The sequence below is a fragment of the Meles meles genome, chromosome 6, assembly GCF_922984935.1.
Source record: "Meles meles chromosome 6, mMelMel3.1 paternal haplotype, whole genome shotgun sequence".
Classification (NCBI taxonomy): domain Eukaryota; kingdom Metazoa; phylum Chordata; class Mammalia; order Carnivora; family Mustelidae; genus Meles; species Meles meles.
This window is the reverse complement of record NC_060071.1, coordinates 50,481,440-50,502,118: the sequence shown is the minus strand read 5'-3', so window position 1 is coordinate 50,502,118 and position 20,679 is coordinate 50,481,440. Positions and strand designations below refer to the sequence as shown.

Genomic DNA, 20,679 nt, shown 5'->3' with positions numbered 1-20,679 from the left:
CTTACCTCGTTGACTATGTAATCCAGCAGCTCAAAAATCGCCATGGGAGGTCGGCTGTCCATTCCATAAGCTACATATTTCACAAGAAAGAAAGAAAACACTTCTCAGAAAAAGAGTAAGTTATTTGTCAACATGAGGGTAGGGATTGGAGCATGGGTCCTGGGGACCAGAACAGGGTCATGGATAATAAGCAGAGACACAGATAAGGCCGAACACAGAGCGGACCAGCAGAGGCCACAGAGTTGGCCAGCCAGGGTAGGATTCTGGGCTCTCCCACCCCCCAGGTCTGCGACCTCAAGCAAATCCACTGACTGCTGAGTATGGACTTTGCTACCGTGGAGATGGATAATCATGTCGGCCCTTCTTCCCTTCCTAACACTGAGAGAGGAGGAAATGAGGTAATAACTAGGTAACTCCAGGACTGCTTTAGTTCTCCCTGAACTTGGGTCTCTTCCTTCTATCCTCCAGAGTCCCAGGCCAGCCTCAAAGGCACAGCCACAGTCCCTCCAGTGACTCACCACCATCAGCTATCCCTGCCTTCCTCTATTTCTCCCTTCATATATGCCCTCTCCTATGAGGGCCTCCCAGGGACAGATACTAGGTCCTCCTGGTCACAAATGTCCTGGCAGGAAGTACATCAGAAGATGGTGGCTGGGCCAGGATCTTCCCAATACCAGGTTTACCTCTCAGTATGCATGATCAGAGAGGCAGGCCGTGCTGCACAGCGCTCAGCACCTAGGACTCAGGCTTGGGCACTTATGGTGTGCAGTCTTGACAAGCCAGGTACTTTGTGCCTCAGTTTCCTTGACTCTAGAGGTTATAATAGTGTTCATACACGTTCACTATTAAAATTAGATAATACTCGGCAAATTCATGGAGACACAGTAGATCAGTGTCTACTGGTCTACTGGGGCTGGGAGGAGACGGGAGTGATTGTTCATGGAGGTGAGGTTTCTTTTATGGTGATGGACATGTTCTCGAATAACACAGTCGTGATGGGTGCACAACATGAACAATATACTAAAAACCACTGAAATGTACACTTCAAAATGTGCATTTTATGTGTATGAATTTCATCTCCAAAAAAAAAAACTACCTAAAAAAAAAGTCATGATTTAAAAAAATCAGACAGCACCTATAAAGTGCTAAATGCCATGCCAGGAACACAGCCAACACTCAACAGAGGGGGAGAAGATGTTGCTAGTAACAATCTAACACCCACCTGGAGACCTCTGCCTGCTCTGCCTCCCACCCCAGCCCAGCATCCAGAGACAGGCAGGCAGTCTCGGGAGAATATCCAGAGAATCAGCGCTCCCGAAACCCACCAGAATAAGGGACCCCACCCCTCTGCCCCCAGTCCAAGCAGGGGCCACACCAGGCCACTCACAGCTGAGGGGCCTTCCAGGAGTCCTGGGTCTGGGTGGTGTCTCCGCCGCATCTCCCTCCACTGGGCACCCAAACACCAGCTCGAGCTCCTTGGCATCTGGAGGAGGGATGGGATACCTCCCCACTGCCATCTCAACCAGAGACAGCCCCATGCTCCAGATGTCCGACTGCACCGAGTAGTGAGTCCCCTGGAGTCTTTCCGGCTGCACGAGAGACAGACACAGTTCTGATCACCTGTGAGCTAATCCGGGCCTGCGCAGCTGAGGGAGAGGCCCACCCCGTGGAGGCTCAAAGGGGGGCCTCAGGCCTCCCTGCCTCTTTGAGGCTTGTGTGCACTGTAGGGAGTGGGCTGCCTTGCTTGGTCTGGGCCCCGGCCCTGGATCTACTGATGCATTTTATCCTCTTTGGGACCTCCACTAACTGCCTTAACCTGGTCTCTGACCTGCCCCCAACCACTGTGTTCAAATCCTAGCTGGCTCCTATGGCTCTAACCCATGCCTCCTCCCAGCCCTCAACTAACAGCCTCCGGCCTGCCTGGACCCTGGCTGTCGCTTCAACTGTACCCCCAGTTTTGCCCCGCCTTGTCACTGTCTTGGACATGCAGGGTAGCTGGTTCAAAGCCCAGCCTGCAAGGCTCATCTTGTCACCTGGGTGTGGAACATGCTTCCAGAACATGGGTCATGAACGAACTGTGCAGTGGGTCGAAAGAACAGTGGCCTTGAGAGTCGAGAAAGTTGAGCTCTAAGACCAGATCACCACAGACTCACTGAGTGTCCTTGGACAACATGGAACAGTAGAAAAGGCAAAGGATCTGGAGTCAGGAAACCCCAGTTCAAGTCCCAATTCTGTGACTTGTAAACTATGTGATCCTGAGCCTCAGTTTCCTCATCTATAAAGTGGAGCTGATGAAGGTGGTGGTGAGGACAATACAGACATTAGAAAACACCCGCTCTCCTAACAGGGTTACCAAGAAGGCCAAACCCAATAGGAACGGATAATAGATGTCACAAAATGCTATACAAATAAGGGCTGTTACTGGCAGGAAGAGTTAGGGGGGAAAGTACATATTACTATACAAAGCATTATTTTTATCCAGCGTTAACTGAAATAGCACATGTATTTCAAGAACTCCACAAAAAAAAAAAATCGCATCCTGACCACTGTACGTGCTTTTGGACATCATTAATATCTCCCACAGGAATTTTCACTAACTCAAACACTGGACTATTTTGGAACTGAGCACGTAACCACAAACACCCAAACCACTAACCCTGATCAACGGGTCCCAGGGCCCGTTGACAGATTTTGAACTCTGCAACAGCAGGTGAGTGGCCCAGGACGCTAGCTGCTCAGTTCTTAGACACTGAGGGAAGAACCTGAAGAGCCCTGTTTCATGTTTCTGAAAGACTGTGTCACTCGAGTGGAGGGGGCGGAAATGTGGGTCAGCACTGGGCCAGTCATGCGGATAGTGGCTGCCCAGGTGGGGGCGGGGGGCGGGCGAGAAGGAATGAGGATGTGGGCATCAACTTCCACACATGGAGGCCGGAAGCAGGTGTGGAATTGGACCCAAAGGGCAAGCGAGGGCATGCTGAGCAGAGGGGACTAACTGGCAAGGAGACCTGGCTTTCAGTCCAGGCTCTGCATCTGCCTTTCCTCATCTCTAAAATGGGAGCGATAATCTGCTCTTCACAGGGCAAACACACAGATCAGATGATCTCACTCAAGGATGTGGAAGAGAACTCAGAAAACACCCTGTGTGCCGGGATGCCCTAGCCTCTGACTCCCCACCAGATTAATCCACGCCTGGATCTCCATGGAGATCCCCACTCACCCAGAGTCACATCTTCCCCTTTTTGAATCCTTCTCTGGAGCACACTAGCCAACTACCACCTGTTCAGTCAACCAAACATTAGCCTACTCGCCAAGCACTCCCCAGGCACCTACCACATGCCAGGCCCCAAGCCAGCCCCTAGGGACAACTGAGACACCCCCCCCCCCCACAGTCCTATCCCTGCCCCGTGAAGCTTGTGGCATGGGGGTAAGAAGAGAAAATGCCGATGCAGCCACCAACGCCTCCTCCCTCATTTCCTTCTCCTCCCCCACCATCACCCACTCCCTGGCGCCATGGGGGAAGCTACCCGCTTGTCTCCCATCCCCGACCAGGCAAGATGCTGGAGAAATGGAACCCACTGCTCATACCGACATGTAGGACCTTGTGCCCACGAAGGAGTTGGCCATGGAGTCGATGAGTTGCCCACTGACCCCAAAGTCACAGAGCTTGATCTCCCCACGGGAGTTCACGAGGATGTTGGAAGGCTTGACATCTGCAGGGGAGAGAACACGGAAAGGGAGGGAATTGACACAGGTGGACTGGGGAGGGAGAAGGGTCAACATTCTCCAGACAGCCCAGCCCTGACCATAAGTCCAAGCACCTCGTTCTCCAGAGAGCCCAGCCCTGACCTTAAGTCCAAGCACCTGCAACCATCACACAGCCAGTCCCTGGCTTGCAAACGTTGGACACCAAGGTCCCTTATGCCCCCTTATTCAGGGTTTGAGAAAGGATTTTCAGGAGAGGAAACGGCCACCTGTTGTACAAGCAGGACAGAAATGCAGCAGATTCCCACTCTGAGAATCCGAACTTGAACACATGACCCACAGGAGGTAGTCAGTTAATCACGAATAATCAAGATTTCAAACTTCATTGCTTCAATCACCTTTACTGGCAAGACCGAGTATCTATGGCTGGATCATGAGGCAGGAAGAAAAATACAACTAATAAAACCTGTATGCTTGCTAAGGCTACAGACCAGAGACTAAAGGGAGATGGGATGGGGGCAGGAGTTTCAATGCTTGACCTTGATATCAAGCACAGAGCATCGTTTTTTGAATACGTGCGGCAGAGGCTGGGAGTGAGGCCTTATGACTGCCTTTCTCAGAAGTGATTTCCCAAACAGCCTACAGAGCTGAGGCCCACTGTCAGTCAAGGAGAGCCCCTCGCTGCCCTACTGGGGCCAGGCAAGGCAGTGCCCCCAGAATCAGCCCCAACCCCTTCCCTGCACCTGGACCCTCCTCACTTCCCACCCGGCTGCCCCCATGACTACTAGTTCATCGGCCTTTCCCTTTGCAGAGGGAGGTTAACTTTCAAATGTTTTTCTTCCCCCACTTCCCCTGATTCAAACCACTGCCCTGTCAAGTGGGCAGAAGAGTCCAGTATTCTCATTTACAGGTGGGGAGATGAGGCTGGGACTTGGTAAAAATCCCCAGGCCGGGGTTCTGTGGGCAGACATCAGCAGTGGGAGCCACACAGTAAACAGGCTTTACCCAGGAGCAAAGCCTAAACCAGACAGACAGTCTTTGACAGAAGTAATAGAGACACTATTACAGAAATTATAGAATATCTGGAAAATTAGAGGGAAAAAACCAATCCCCGTAAGCCGAAACTGCCAGAACCACTATTCCCATTTTATTATTTTTCCCTTCAATACTCAGATGAATGCATTGACAGGAACACTTCTGAGATCTGGCAGGTTCAGTTCCAGACCACTACAATAAAGTGAGTATCACAATAAAGGAAGTCAAATAATTTGTCTGGGTTTCCTGGTGCATACAAAGGTTACGCTGGGACCCCTGGGTGGCTCAGTTGGTTAAGCAGCTGCCTTCAGCTCAGGTCATGATCTCAGGGTCCTGGGATCGTGCCCCAGGTGGGGTGAGGGGAGCTGGGGAATCCCTTCTTAGCAGGGAGACATCTGCTTCTCCCTCCCCCTCTCCTTCTGCTCCCCACCCATGCTCACTCACTCTCAAATAAATATATGTTTTAAAAGTTATGTTTACACTAGATGGTAGTCTATTAAGTATACAGCAGCATTGTGTCTTTTAAAAAAAAAAGATGTACATACTTGAATTTAAAAATACATTATTGCTAAAAAAATGCTAACCATGGTTAACCTGAGCTTTCGGCAAAGCACAGTCATTGATCAGAGATCACCGTAACAAATATGATAATGAGAAAGTTTGAAAAATTCAAGAATTACCAAAATGTGACCAAGAGACACGAAGGGAGCAAACGATGTTGGGAAAATGGTACAGACTTGCTCAACACAGGACTGAAGCAAACCTTCGTTTTGTAAAAAGTGCACTCTCTGCAAAGCACGATGAAATGGTACATGCTTGTATTCATCCTTAAACAGATTCTAACAAGTCTTTGTAAGTTTCTTTCCAAGGGTAAAGTGGGAAAAAACACCACAAAAACACCCTCTCCTGGGGCGCCTGGGTGGCTCAGTAGGCTAAGCCTCTGCCTTTCGCTCAGGTCATGATCTCAGGGTCCTGGGATCATCGAGCCCGGCGTTGGGCTCTCAGCTCAGCAGGGAGCCTGCCTCCTCCCCCCCCAACAACTGCCTCTCTGCCTACTTGTGATCTCTATTTGTCAAATAAATAAAATCTTTAAAAAAAAAAATAAACAAAAACCCTCTCCTATCCCAGTAGGTCCTTTCTCCGCCCCTCCCACCTCAGCACTCATTCCGGCTCAAGTTCCTCTGTGCCCACCACCCCCTCCACCAGGGCCTCAGCACTGTGGGCCCAGAGCCAGGACTGTAACCAACACGCACCAGGGGCTCCAAAACCCTTGTGACGGAATGGCTCTGAACTCACCGTGTACACACACGAGCACTCAGAGCTACTGGTGTGGTCCTCCCAAGACTCAGCCCTCACCACGGCACAGGATGTGCGACCTTTCCCAACCCCTGGCACCCTCCCTGTGTCTCCTACATACAGACTTCTAGAATGCAGGCATCAGAAGTAACGTGAGAGGGAATCTGGCTTCTCCCCTTCAGTCTAATGCCCAGAAGGGTCTAGGAACTTGGCCCAGGTCCCACAGCAGAAACTGGGTGCAGCTGGAACCAGAAAGTCAGACCTTCTCTGATACCTAGGCCTGTCCTCTTCTCGCCCGTCACATGACCCAACTCTGCTCCCCTCAGCCACTTCCTGTCGTGTAGCCTCCTACGCAATCCCTTCAAACACACTGGTAAATGTTCAGGATGCAGTGGGCTCTGTGGAGTGGCAGGACAGAGCTGGGGACAGCTAGCTGGGAGATGGCGCTGTGGGGACAGCACACACCAGACACTCCAACACCTGCCACCAGATGCCCCAGCCCTTTACGCCTGTGCCTCCTTCACCTCCCAAATGTGCCCAAGGCACGTTGGGCCTTGTTCTCAAATGGAAGAGCACCCTGGCTAAAGGGACCTGTATGCAAATCCCTGCCCTGCCCGCACCCCCCCCACTTCCCCCCCCCCCCCCACTTGCAGCCTTGAGCGGGTCCCTCTGCAGCCCCGGCACCCACCCGCCTGTCAGTGCCGCAGTGCTAACTGTCACGGTGCTTGTGACTTCACCCGACCTGGTGATGGTCCTTGTAACCAGGACCAACCCGGTGTGGGGTGGGCATTTACATGGCACATGGCACCCCTGCCCCTTACAGGGACAAAGGATTCTTCACAGGCAACCCTCCACCTGAGCATGATGAGCAGTTCACGGCACCAGAGTCCTACTTCCTCCCTCCCCAACAGAGAGCAGCCCCCACCCACCTCCACTGGAGCTTCTTTTTTTAAGATTTTATTTATTTATTTGAGAGAAGGAGAACACAAGCAGGGGGAGCAGCAGAGGGAGAGGGAGAAGAAGACTCCCCACTGAGTAGGGAGCCCAAAGCAGGACTCGATCTCAGAACCCCAGGACCACAACCTGAAGGCAGCCACTTAACCACCTGAGCCCCCCAGGCGCTCCCCACCCACTTTTCCTTCCTCGGCTGGCTCAGAGGTTCTCTCCAGACCGCAGCTGCTGCTCAGGAGTGGCCACACCGCCTCTGTCACTGCTGGGATCTGATTTCTATTCACATGGCAAGCAAGCCTCTTTTTCTCCAAACTTATGTAACACGGCTTTCCTCCATCCCACCGCCAGGGAAGGAAACTGCCTGGGAGGCTGCAGAGACCATGGGGGATGGGTCGGAGGAGCGGAGGGAAATCCTGAGGGCTTTTCCCTGCCTGGACCACACCCTGGGGCTAACACAGCCCCGCTTGGTGACCTGGAAGGGCAGACAAGAAGCTGCTTGCAGAATTGGGCCTTGAAATCACTCAACTCCAGAGTAAGTGGCTGAGCCGCCAGGCCAATGCATGCTTCCCCTGGTGGCTCCGCCCCATCAGGCTCTTCTCTGGGGGCAGAAGAGGTCCATGTCACCCAAGTCCAGACAGACTGCTTCCTCGGCCTGTCAGGATCCCCGCTTTGCTCTCCACAATGGCTGCCCTCCCTCCTCTGTCCTGTCCTCACTGTCCTCTGGCAGGACAGCCCCTGCCTCTCAGCTGGTCTTTCCCAGCCTGCCACTGCTCTGGCCTTACCTCCCCAGCTTCCTGCTGTAACCCAGCCCCAAGCTCAGGCCTGCCCCCCTAACTGTGCTGGTCCCTGCAGGTGAACCATGCACCTTTCCCACTCACCCTCCCCTCAGCTTCCCGGGTTCTTCTGCATCCCATTCCTGTCCTGCTCCTGGAGCCCTGGGACGCTTGTTTCATCTGTTGATGAAAGTTGAACCACTGCTGAAATCACAGGCCCAGGTTCCCTCCGCTTCCTAAGGCCCTTTCTCACCCCCAATATCAGGAGGGCGAGGCAGGGAGGAGCCCAGGACCTGGTGGGCTAGGCTGCATTGTGAAGGAAGCATCCAGCATCCACGAGGCCCCCAGGCTGACAAGCTATCCCAGGAAACCTATGAGAGGTGAAGGTTTGTGGCCCTGATCCTGCTCAGCCCCCACAACAATGAGGACAGGTAAGCCCTTTTTCAAACACAAACAAGGAGATTTTATGAAACCTCCTTTTAGTTTTTCATGAAAAAACTAAGTGGATGAAGTATTTTTTTTCTCTCCTATTTTCTGCCCCAGAAATAACTACTGTGCAAAGCCTTCTGATTCTTCCCCCAAGAGCAAATGATTTTAACTTAATTGCAGAGCATTCTCTACCCCTGTAAAACAAAGGGTTTGGATTAAATAATTCAGTGGGTCACTGGGTTATTCTGTAAACACTTACAACTGAGCTATGAGTAAAAAGGGACCCAGTTCCTGTCCGTGTCCTCAAGGCCATCACCACTAGGGGAGACAGAACACGGAAAGTACCAAGAAGGTGTGCCCATGGGTATGACGGTAAGGGCAAGGAGAGAGGGATGCTCAGGGCACTGTGGACTGTGCCCTGAATTCTCCCAGCCAGCCGGGCTCAACGCCAGCCTGACTAGTGGGCAAGGTCCTTTGCAGGCAGATGGAGCAAGAAGAGGGTCAGCCCGCCAAAGGGTACTATAGTCGAGGAACCTCATTTTGTTTGGCAGAGAAGACTATTACAGGAATCTGCATTCCCTATGGGGGCGGGGTTGGGGACACAAGATGGAAGGAGATGGGGCACGAAGGAACAGAGGGCAGAGCTGCAGGGGAGGGACTGGGGAGCACAGAAGCAACAGGAGGAAGAGTAAAGAAATGAGAGCTCCGGAGAAGCAAACCCAGTGACCCCTGGAAGCCACACTCTGCTCATTCATGACAAAGGCTAAAACCAAAAGGGAGAGGACTTTGGATAAGTGAGGGAGTCAAAGGTTAAAGAAACAGAGGCAAAGGAGATTTTTAAATGATTCCTTTAGGCCTCAAATGACCTCTTCTTAGCAACCCCAGCAGATCCCTATTAACCCTTCTCTAAAGGTGAAGAAACAGAAGGGAAAGGTGGCCAACCCTGGTATGTCAAATAACGGTCTCCACAGAGCCACCTCCAGTTACCTCATCCATGACCTCAGCGAGCCAATTAAAGAGCAGAGATCATTAACATTCACAGAGAATCCCAAGCCCTTCAGTTAGCCATGAACTGTAACCTTCTGCCACCCAACCTTCCCAAGAGCACAGCTTTCCCCCCTCGCTGTCTTCCCCCAGCAAAGGAAGATGGATGCAGCTGCAAGGCTAGGGTCGGGGGATGGGGCGGGCGAGCCCGGGCCTGGGAAGACCCCACAAAAGCTCTGGTTCCACGAAGACCTCCTATGCCAGGGCTTTAAATACACAGGCCTCTCTAATCCTAACAATGGGGAGAAGCAAGCTCCATACACCGCCGTGTATAGATGAGAAACAGAGACCCAGAGTCAGGATGACACATGAAGCCAATGGCGGAGGCTACAGTAGCACTCAGGCTCTTAATTATCCGGAGCCTCGATAATTAAGCTCTAAATGACAGGGCAAATGTTGAACTGTACTCCAAAGTTCCAGAAAAGTCCTTATTCAGGTGTAGGGGACGGTGGTCAGAAGGCACAAACTTTCAGTTGTAAGAGAAATCATCCTGGGATGGAACATACAATGCGGTGACTAGAGTTAACAATATGGGACCGTACACTTGGAAGCTGCTAAGACCGGACATCTTTTTTCTCTCCACCCAACCTGGGGCTCAAACTCACAACCCCAAGATCAAGACTTGTATGCTCTATTGACCGAGCCAGCCAGGCGGCCCTCCAAGGACATCTTAAAAGTTCTCATCACAAGAAAAATAAATGTAATCACGTCACGACGAATATTAGCTAAACTTACTGCGGTGATCGTTTCCCAAAAGATGCACCCATCCCATCGGCAGGCCGCACACCCAAACACAATGTTCTATGTCAATCGTATCTCAATTTTTTTAAAGCTGTGGTAGGGAAAGGGGATCACTCACATTATAGACATAACAAGCTCTATCTGGGGACGTGATCTGACTTTGGGATCGACAAATCCTTTAAGTCTGGCAGTGAGAGAAAAGGCTTCTCTGCTCCTGGTGAGGGAGAGTTTGCTTCCTTCTCCCGCTCTGGGAAGGTCCCGCCTGCAGAAATTTGCTAAAGGAACCAGAGGCTGTTTGCTAGCTCCTCCTGCCTAACAGCAGAGTTCAACCAGGGAACTTTCAGAGCACGCAGGCTGGGTCCTAACATGCAGCTACTTTCCTCTCTCCACTTCTTACAACCAAGGCCACCAAGTGCAATTTAATTTTTTTTCTCCCCTCCCATTAGTTTTGAAGTGCTTTCGTTTTCTACCTTTGTGCACCCCTTTCTGCAAATTCAGTGTTCATCTCCTGACCCAAAAGGCACGCAAATGTTAACAATTAAACGAGACATTACTGGGAGCGTTCTGAATCCATTTTTCTTTTTCAGAATTTGGTTTTCATTAGTACATGCCATTCTAAGAAATGATCAACATTTTTAAAACAGGATGTAACAAAAGCCACAGCAAAAGGTATAGGGGTTATACTCAAGAGGATGGGGGGTGGGAAGAGACAGTAAAAGGAAAAGAAAAGGGGGAAAGGCAGTCAGACAGAGAAATCAAGGCTTAAAGAAATAGATGTCCCTTCCCAAAGATCACAAAGTAACTTTTCCATTAAAAGAGAATGCTTCTGGGTGCCTGGGTGGCTCAGTTGGTTAAGCGTCTGCCTTCGGCTCAGGTCATGATCCTGGGATCCTGGGATTGAGTCCCGCATAGCATCAAGCTCCTTGCTCAGTGGGGAGCCTGCTTCTCCCTCTGCCTGCTTCTCCCCTTGCTTATGCGAACTCTCTTGCTCACTCTCTTTCAAATAAATAAATACATAAAATTTTTTAAAAAGAGAGAGAGAGAGAGAAAGAAGAAGAAAGAAAAGGAATTGCCTTCAAGCACACATTTCCCTTTTGCAGGATGCAGGCCAATTCAGAGGCCAGACGATCTGTGGTCTATCACAAAGCCAATCACCCACCTGCAGGCAGGAAAACAATGCTAACTTGGATGCTTAGCATCCACAATTCAAGAAAGGGAAATTCTGTTCTGACAGGCTGAAGGCTAATTTGCTCAGCAGCTGGAGAGGGGGAGAAAAGACACTGGAAAAAGGAAAGGTAGAGAGAGCCGGAGATCTGCTCATTTTTAAATACCAAGTGAGAGAGAATTTCTAGTAACATCGCTGTATTTATGGCGGCCAAAACTCCGCCAAAGTAAGGCAAGACCGTGGCGCCTGGGTGGCTCAGTTGTTAAGCAGCGGCCTTCAGCTCACATCATGATCGGGGGTCCAGGGATCAAGAGCCATATCAGGCTCCCTGCTCGGCTGGCTCCCAGCCTCACGCCGAGATGTACCACTAGATGACGTGGTCACTCTGCAGTGCGGGGCCGCAGAAGCTGGGCTCCATCCTGAATAACAGTTAATGACATCTGCTCTTCGCTTCATCACCTGATTTCTGACTCAGGCATGCTCTCCTGGGCCCATGGTCCTCCTCAAGAAGTTATCTGTAACTGAGGAGAGTGCCAGTCCCAGCTCCAGGTTTCCCTTAGAAATGAGGCTTTGTGACATGAGAAGGAACATGACACAGCTCTTTCAGGACCCTCAGCCTGGGCCAACAGGACTTTCCTAAAGGGACCAGGTACAGCCTTGAGGCACAGGCTTGGGCCTCACTCTCCCTTGCACGACAGCCAGCTTGGGACCAGTCCCTGGCCAAGTCTTCTAACCCCTCTCCCCCTTCCCCATCTGAATGCACCGCACCTGCCCTTGGCTCTCCAGGGGCTTCCCAGAATAAACCCTGACCACCTCCCCCTGCACCTGTTCCCCTCTCCCCGCACCGGGCTACTATACTGACCCATACTTTCTCTTACTGGACCATGCCAACGGCCTCCTAACTGACCTCTCCCCTCCCTCCAGCTCATCTTAGCCACAACAGCCAGGGCCCTCTTCTTCAAAGCATAGCTCACCTGACTTCCCTGTGTAGGACCCACCTCCTTTGTTCTCCGCTGCCTATGATAATGTTCAGCTCCTGGGCAGGACCGTGAAGAACCCCCTTGAGTGCTTCAAGCATCCCTTACCGGACTCCCACCACTTGCCATCAGGAACCCTAGACAACCCAAACAACCTGCTATTTCCTGTGTTTCCTGCCTCCGTGCCACGATTCCTGGGCTCCGCTCCACCTGGTATTCGTTTCGCAGATGCTGCCACCTGTGTACCATCTCCCTGCTGTAGAGCTCGGCACACATGACACCCCCTCCACAGTGCTTCCCCCGGGGGACTGAGGAAGCACTCTCCCTCCTCCAGCAGCCCATCTGCCTCTCCTGAAGAGCTAAGAGACACTCATCTGGAGCCATCATCCATCGCTGTGGGTCTAGCAGCTGAGGTAATTCTAGAGAGAACGTGACTCACATTTCTCACCAAGAGACCAGCATGCTGGATTCTAGCTACTAATTAGCCACTCTCTGTTTCTCTCCATCTGTAAGGTAGAGCAGTCTAGAGTGAGTTCAAAGGAATCGGTTTTTCCGGTAAATTCACTGCCCCCCCGAGGCTGTCACCACATGACTGGTGGATAAGACTGGCCGGCAAAGGAAGCAGGAGCACAGCCCGGCCACTTCCTGGACGCCCGGGGCAGCCTACAGATGGAGGCCACGGGACACACCCTTGCCACCCAGACAGGGACTGTCATCAGTACAGTACAGAACCCCGTGTGCAGCCTCAGGGGCCACTGTGACTTTCTGCTCAGGGAAGTCTGGCAGGACACCAGAAGAGGACCAGCAGGTAGGACAGTGTCTGCCAAGGATCACAGAAGCAGCCATTCAGAAACTCACCACAGGTGAGTCTGCCACAAACAGCTTGCAAAATGACAACAACCAAAAACATATCTGGGCCACTTCTGATCTTGCCTGTCAGTGCCGACAGCGACAGGAAGACGTTGGGGGTCTAAACCCTGACCCTGGCTGAGGACACGGTTCCTCCAGGGACTGTTGCTAACACCCCCACAACGTGCTCTGGAGACCCCAGCTGTCCCCGGGACTGAGATCCAGAAGCACTCTCGAAGTCTCGGCAGAAGATTTAACTCTCACTCAAACCTGACCGCTCCCCAGGCAATAAGGAACTTGCCCAGAGTGCCCTCCCAACAGGATGGCCCCCAGTACAAACTACTCTAGCTCTGAAGAGAGCCATTGGCCGTGCACCCCCCTGAGAAATCAAGGCGGGCTGTGCGGGGGTGCTGCGGGCCCAGGGTCCTCATCCAGCACAGCACAACATGATGAGACAGGCCACACACTGCCCCGTCTGACTGAAGGAAAAGAAAAACGAGTTGAGGCAACATTTAAAACTATTCTTGGCATTTATTGATCTTCACTAGCCAGCAACTCCAAGGGAAAAACAATTTATGGGCTAAGCTGTATGAACTGTCTGTCACTTTAACTTACATAATGTTTCTTCAGAGTCTCGATCAAAATAAGACCTTGATTAGTGGAGCAGGCTACGAAGAACAGGCTGGAAACACGAATCACTGCTTTAAGTAGCATGAAGTGGAGCTACATCCTTAGGACCCCGACCTCCCACCCTGGAACTCAGCCTAACCACATGAGCCAGCTTTTACATGCACCAGATCTAGGGGCTCCTTCCACAGGGAGTGGAAAAACTGCCTCAAAACCTTTGTGGTTAATTCCTTTCTGAGCTTCAGCATCAGGGAAAAACCCTCTCTCCTACCTATGCCATCCATGGTTTCACCAAGCACTCAAGGCTGAAAACCTTAGAGCTGAATCTTGTGCTTAAATTCTAAAGTTTCCTCAATCAGGGAATTCATCTTCCCCTTAAAACTCCGTAGTCAGGAAGCTTTTTCTGACAAAGATCACAGAGCAAATATTTTTAGGCTCTGAGGGCCATACGGTCTCTTTCACAAGCAACCACTCACCTTTGCCATTACAGCACAAAAAGTCATGGAAAACACTTAAATAAGCACACTATGTTCCAACAAAACTTCATTATGGACACCGAAATTTGAATTTCACACAATTATCACATGTCACAAAATTCTGAAAAACAATTCTTGGCTTGCAGGCCCTACAAAAATAGGCAATACACCATATGTGGCCTGTGGGCCACCAGTCTGCCCACCTCTGCTTAAATGTGTAATTACTGTTTTGATCTGTTAACAGTTTCTGTCTCTCTGACCCAGGGCTTAATCGTTATTTGTAGCGAAAAATAATTTTTCTTCCTAACTTGCTAGCTTTCAGCATCTGTTCCAACTCCCCACCCTCCAGTAATCAACCCCCTCTTTTCTTTTGGGGTTTCTGCTAGGGAGTCAACCAAGAAGCCCCATCTATCTTGCTGGGGGGTGGGCTTATAATCCCAGATGGCCAACCAGACTACGCTAGCCCCTGGAAAACAGTGATTGGCCCAGCAGTGGGCGGGCACTGCTAGCAGAGCCAATCAATGATTCAATCCCACAGGAGTGGCAGATCTCTTTCTGAGGAACACAGTACTAACCCCCGGGGTTGGAGGCGTCCATGTTGCCCCCAGTGAAAAGATTCCAACTATACAGGAGGCCCACAACACGAGGCTTAAGGCCGGGGGTTAACAGGGTCCTAAAACTGTCATTTCAACCCCATGTTCATCCCTGCCTTCTAACAGGTAACCCACGCCAATACAGTCCCTCTTTTCATTAAGTAATCTTGCACTGGATTTCTGACACAACCAAAGAATCCTGACTAATTATATCACATCAAATTCTATTTGAAAGTTGGCAGGGTAGCGATTCATGCATAAAAAATGACACTGGCTGTGTTCCACCGTGTATTTAGAGTCACTTTTCCCCTGTTAAACTCTAAGCTACTGGAGGACACAATTCATTTCTGAGCCATCTTTATGCCCTCTGTAGTGATTCACCCTGTTCCTTGAACTTGGTAGGTATTCTATGAATATTATACAGATTCTACTTTCCTTGGATGGGGGAAGCCAACGAGGAGAAGGGCAAATAAACATGGAGCAACATGAGCATGTACCTAGCCATGACCATACACCGGGACACTACCCAGAGATTTTGGACACAGCTTACACTCCCAGGGGGCTCACACATCTAACCCACACTCCCCAACCACCAGCCCACAAACCACACACGCCAGGCTGAGCCACACAGGCTGCTCCGTCCTTTGAACACCCAAGGGAAAGAGAATACATGTCTACCCAATGCCAGGACAGATGGACAGAGGACTTCTACTACCTCTCTGACCTCAGTCTGTTCTTTCTAATAATGAAGTTCTTCTTTCCAGCTCCTCTTCTAACTCAGGCAAAAGACCTGGAGAGAAAAGCATCCTGAGATGGGAACTATCCCCTCAAGCCATAAGGACTGCCCTGATGCCAACAAGACCGTGTGTGACTGACCCCAAGACAATGACAAACCTGACCTCTGTCCCACATTTTCCTCATATAAACCGAAAGTGGAGCGCCTGGGTGGCTCAATCAGTTAAGCCTCTGCCTTCAGCTCAGGTCATGATTCCAGGGTCCTGGGCTCGAGCCCCACATGGGGCTCTCTGCTAAGCGGGGAGCCTGTTTCCCCCTCTGTTTGCCTCTCTGCTTACTTGTGATCTCTGTCTGTATCAAATAAATAAATAAAATCTTTAAAAAAAAAAGAAAAAGAAAGTGTTTCCAGCACTTTAGAGATGCTAGTCCATCATCTTCCTGGTGTCGGTCTCACTGGAATAAATTCCTTTCTTTTTTCACCACGAGTCCTCTCTCTGACTTTGGATTTTGCCAGCGGCCAGTGGCCAAACCAGGTCTGTTTGGAACCCCCAGAGTCCAGTGCTCTTGCACCCCTGTGCCCTGGCTACAGGATCACAGCACACTGGTTCCCTACCAGTCTTTGTTTTTCTTTGCCACCAAGCATCCCAGGCGAGGGGGCATGGGGGTAGGCAGGGGGACAGGCAGGGGCAGGGGTCAGGTAGGGAATTGGATTTGTGGGCTGGTCCCAGGACTTAATGCCCCTCTCCACCACCCACCAACCCAAAGGCAGGTGTGACAAGCACAGTGATGGATCGTGAGCTCCCTATCCAGCCTAAGGCTGTGCGAGGTGCAGCTGGCTCCCGGGGCAGGGGGCGGGGGGGGGGGGGGGGGAGCTTGCCTTCGGAGGAGCGTTCCCTACAAATGAAGAGTCCAGAACAGCTGGCCATCACTTCAAACACTGGGAATATCAGCTGTACCAGTCCTGCCCACGAAGTCCTACTCTGTGGCAGCAGAGACAAATCACTCCAGGAATGAGGGGGAGAACCTGGTTTGCACCCAGCATGGACACATCAGTAATGCAGGAGAGCTAGCCACATGCAGGCCCAGGCAGGGTATCCCACTAGGACCAAGGGTCCTTCAACTCACCCCGTCGACTAAAGATAAACAAAAACTTTCAAGAGACTGCTACCTAGCTGTAAAAACATGAGCTAAATGGCACATGAAAAGTTTCTCCCCAACTACCCGTATGGTTCTTCCTCTCCCTGAAAAAGCAACTGGTGAGTATTAGTACCACACCTGCCGTGAGGCTAAGAAAACTGAAGCAACCCATGGAAGCTAGCGGCTTTTCTGCTGACACAATCCAGCCTCCCAACCAGAGCAGCCTGGATCCCTGCCCCACAGGGTGTGTCGGTCCAGCTCTTCAAAAAATTCTCTGAACTTTCCCAGGGTCTCAAAACTTTTAAGTGTATTGAGATGCTTAAACCAGCGTCTGGCAATCATAAAAACCTACTAATTCATCTGCTAAGCGGCCATAACATATATGTCAACTGTGTCGGTCAAGCACCTTTTTAAGTGCGTGTAGGCATCGTCTCAATCCTCAGAGCCCTGGAGGAAGGCTATTCTCTCCATTTCCCTGAGGCTTGGAGAAGTTAAACAACGTGCCCAAGGATTCCCAAACGCTGAACTTCTGGCACCAGGATAGAGTGAAAAAACTGTGGCCATAATATTTTGTAGTTGCTCCCAACGAGACAGAATCTGTCCCTCTACATTTTAAGCCCTGACTTGATCACATGACTTCTTTTTTTTCCCCCTCAGCCAAGAGGACATTACCAAACCTGACGGAAGCAGAGCTTTAAATTGTGCTTGACTAGGGTTAGCCCTCCTTCTACGTCAGTAGTAGTTTCAACCCCAAGGCCATTGTGGAAAGAAGCCAGGGCATTAACTTCTCAGAGGATGAGTAAAAACATAAGGAGGCCCAACCAACCCACAAAATTACAGAAAGTAAGACACTGCTGTTTCTCTCTCTCTCTCTCCTTTTTTAAAGATATTTGAGAGAAAGAGAGAGGGCAGGGGGAGAGGCAGAGAGAGAATCTTGAACAGACCCCACACTGAGCACGGGGCCCCACATAGGGCTGGATCTCACGACCCATGAGATCATGACCTGAACCAAAACCAAGAGTTGGATGCTCAAATGACTGAGACCCCATGGGCCCCTATACACTGCTGTTTTTAAACTACGAAGTGCTGGGACATCTGGGTGGCTCAGTAGGTTAAGCACCTGCCTTTTGCTCAGGTCACAATCCCAGGGTCCTGGGATCAAGTTCTACATGGGGCTCCCTGCTCAGTGGGAAGTCTGCTTCTCCCTCTGCCTGTTGTTCCCCTGGCTTGTGCTCTCTTTCTCTCCGACAATTAAATAAAATCTTTTTAAAAAATGAAAAAAAATAAAAAACAAATGAACCAGTAAGTGTTGGGCTGATTTATTCCACAGCAAAAGCTCACTGAAATAATCACTAAGTTATCACCAGGAAATCAGTATCAACAAGTGGGAATAAAGAATGTGAGGCAGAGAAAAAAACCTCTTCATTTCTTCCCCATTTCTCTCAAGGGCATAATGAGAAGAAATGGAGTTTAAATTTCATCAGGAAAAGAATATATTTAGACCAGAGGGGAAAATTACTGGCAGCAAGGAAGCCTAAAGACAGACGCAGGGAGACTTGAGTTGTCCCACTGTCACCCTCACTCAGGTTTCCAGGAACCATCCACTCATTGTTCCTGCTCAGGAATCACATTGTGCAAGAATACCATTCCACAGCCCAGGCCTCCCAGTGAATTCTTTCAGGGCTTCTGGAAAAGACGCACGACAGTGGGAGTCTGAACCGCGGAGAGCCAGGCCAAGCTGCCTGTGCACATGGCTCCTTGGAGCCAAAGTCCCAGTGACTTCCCCTTCTTGGCTGGGCAAGGAATGAACTCTCCAACAAAGGTATCTGTCCAGAGACCCGTCTGGCTCACAGAGCAGCTCTTCATGCCAAAGAGTGGTAACTGGTGGAGCCAGAAAAGAAATTCCAGAGAAAAATGGGGGCAGCACCAGGCAAAAGGGAAAAGCAAGTTGGTTATTCCAGGAATGGGCTGAAACTTTCCTCTCTCTGGAACAGACATAAAGTTAGAGCTCTCCATCAAACACACAGCATACGGTACGTGGAAGGCAGCGGGAAGAGAAAAACACCGGCCTAGATGAACGACTATGTTAGGAGCAGGAGACACCGCTTCTTGGCCCAGTTCCACTGTTGATTCCTGTGTGTTCTGGCACAAGTTAATCACGCTTCCACCCGTTTAACAGCCCTTGAAGGGCGAGCCACTCTCTGCCGTTCCGCTAGGGGCTGGGGACACAGAAAGGAATGAGACATGGCCCCTGACTTGCAGACACTCACAGACCAGTGAGAGGGAAACAAACACCGAGCCATGGTTTCCACATTTGGAATACAGGCAAAAGAGACCTACGACAAGGTCCGTGTGACCAATAAATGAGAAAAGTAATGAACGCACATGATACAGCACTTGGTACATAACAGGCCCTTGATAAACAGTCATTACAGTAACAAAGGGATGGACACTGCCAGAGGAATACAGATGCAAAGCACTTCATCTGCTTTGGGAAGGGGTTGGTTCATGGGAACACTTCTTGGAAGAGATGTCTGAACCAAACAGTCACATTATTACTATAGTAACACTGTAACTAAGCTAAACAGTAACATTATTTATTAATGATTTATGTGAGGCAGCCCTTTAAGCCTCACAAATATACAAAATATGTGTGTAATTTGCAATTACTGCCCTTTAGCATGAACTCTCCTCATTTTACGGATGAATAAATAAATCAGAGTTTATACACCCTGTATGTAAGAGACTTAGGATTTGAACTTTAACTGGCAGAGTCCCAAGGCTCGGGGCTATACTTGAAAAGATGAGCAGACTTAGCCTAGAAAAGGTATGAGTATGAGGGAGGGGGTGGGGTTGGGAAGCAAGCATTCCCAGGAAAGGCAGTTAACAGCAGAAGGGAGCAGCACGCAAAGGTCCAGCTCATAAAAGGAATTCTGTCTCGCTGGGTCTCCATTTCTTCACAAACTACATAAAGGCAGAAGGAAGGCAATTCACCTTTTTAGGCCCCTCTTTCTGTAAACCATTGTGCTAGCTGCGTTCTGTGATTTCCTGAATCCTCACAGCAGCCGAGGAAGAGGCAAGAGGATTCTATTTTATAAATGACACAATGGCCTTCCTCCACCAGATCCTCCTACAACACTGATGGTCCCGCATGGGTCCCTCTAAGTGAGAATTTATGTCATTTGCAGCCCTCAAACACAGCCCCACGCGCAGGAAATGTTCACTTCACCTCTCCTTTCAGCTACTCGTATTTCCTAGAAGTAAGTACACTAGAATATTCTATCCTGGAATTCAGAGGTCTGGAAAAAAAAAACAAAAAACACCCCAGATCAAGGTCTATATACTGCTGGAAAACTGTTCCCCATACAAGTCGCACTGTATCTCCTTACTGCTACTAAAAAGGACAAAATGGTAGATAGTGGTTAAAAGTAGGAAGCCTTCTACAACTTTGCACTGCAAGTGTATAGTTTGACACATTCCGAATGAAGTATACACCTGTGAACCCACCACCAAAATCAGGATTTAAAATTTTGATTACTCCAAAAAAAGTTCCTCATATCCCTTTGAAGGCGATCCCCACTCCAGTCCCCCACACCCTCAGGAAACCACTAATCTACTTTATTTTATTACTATGTTACTGTGGATTAATTACGTCTGTCCTAGATAATCACATATGTGGAATCCTACAGTCTGTATTCTTTTGTCTAGGACTTCTTTTACTCAGCACAACGTTTTTGAGATTCATCCAAGTTGTATCAACAGTTTGTTCATTTTTATTGTTGAGTCGCATTCTGTTGTGTAAATATATCAAAATTTGTTTATTCACTCGTCTGGTGATTAATATTTTGTTTGTTCTAGTTTGGGGCTACTGTGAATAATGATGCTATGAACATTTGTGCTCGAGTCTGTATGTGGACAAATGTATTCATTTCTCTTAAGTCAATGGTGAGATGTGGGGTTGATGGACTGGCTGTATGGTTTAATTTCAAAAGAAACTACCAAACTCTCTTTCAAAGTGGTTGTCCCTTTCCGTTTTTGTTTTTTTTTTAAAGATTTTATTTATTTATTTATTTGACAGAGAGAGAGAGATCACAAGTAGGCAGAGAGGCAGGCAGAGAGAGAGGAGGAAGCAGGCTCCCTGCGGAGCAG

The 20,679-nt window shown here is 49.8% G+C and overlaps 1 protein-coding gene across 1 annotated transcript in view; it reads right to left on the bottom strand.

Annotated features, from left to right (window-relative positions):
* MAP2K1 (mitogen-activated protein kinase kinase 1) overlaps positions 1 to 20,679 on the bottom strand; it is a 76,719-nt gene that overhangs the window by 4,365 nt on the left and 51,675 nt on the right. The window contains exons 6-8 of the mRNA XM_046008462.1: positions 3,586 to 3,710; positions 1,388 to 1,589; positions 6 to 70 (exon numbers count right to left, since the gene is read on the bottom strand). Coding sequence (XP_045864418.1) covers positions 6 to 70; positions 1,388 to 1,589; positions 3,586 to 3,710 — 392 coding nt within the window. The remainder of the gene's footprint in view (positions 1 to 5; positions 71 to 1,387; positions 1,590 to 3,585; positions 3,711 to 20,679) is intronic.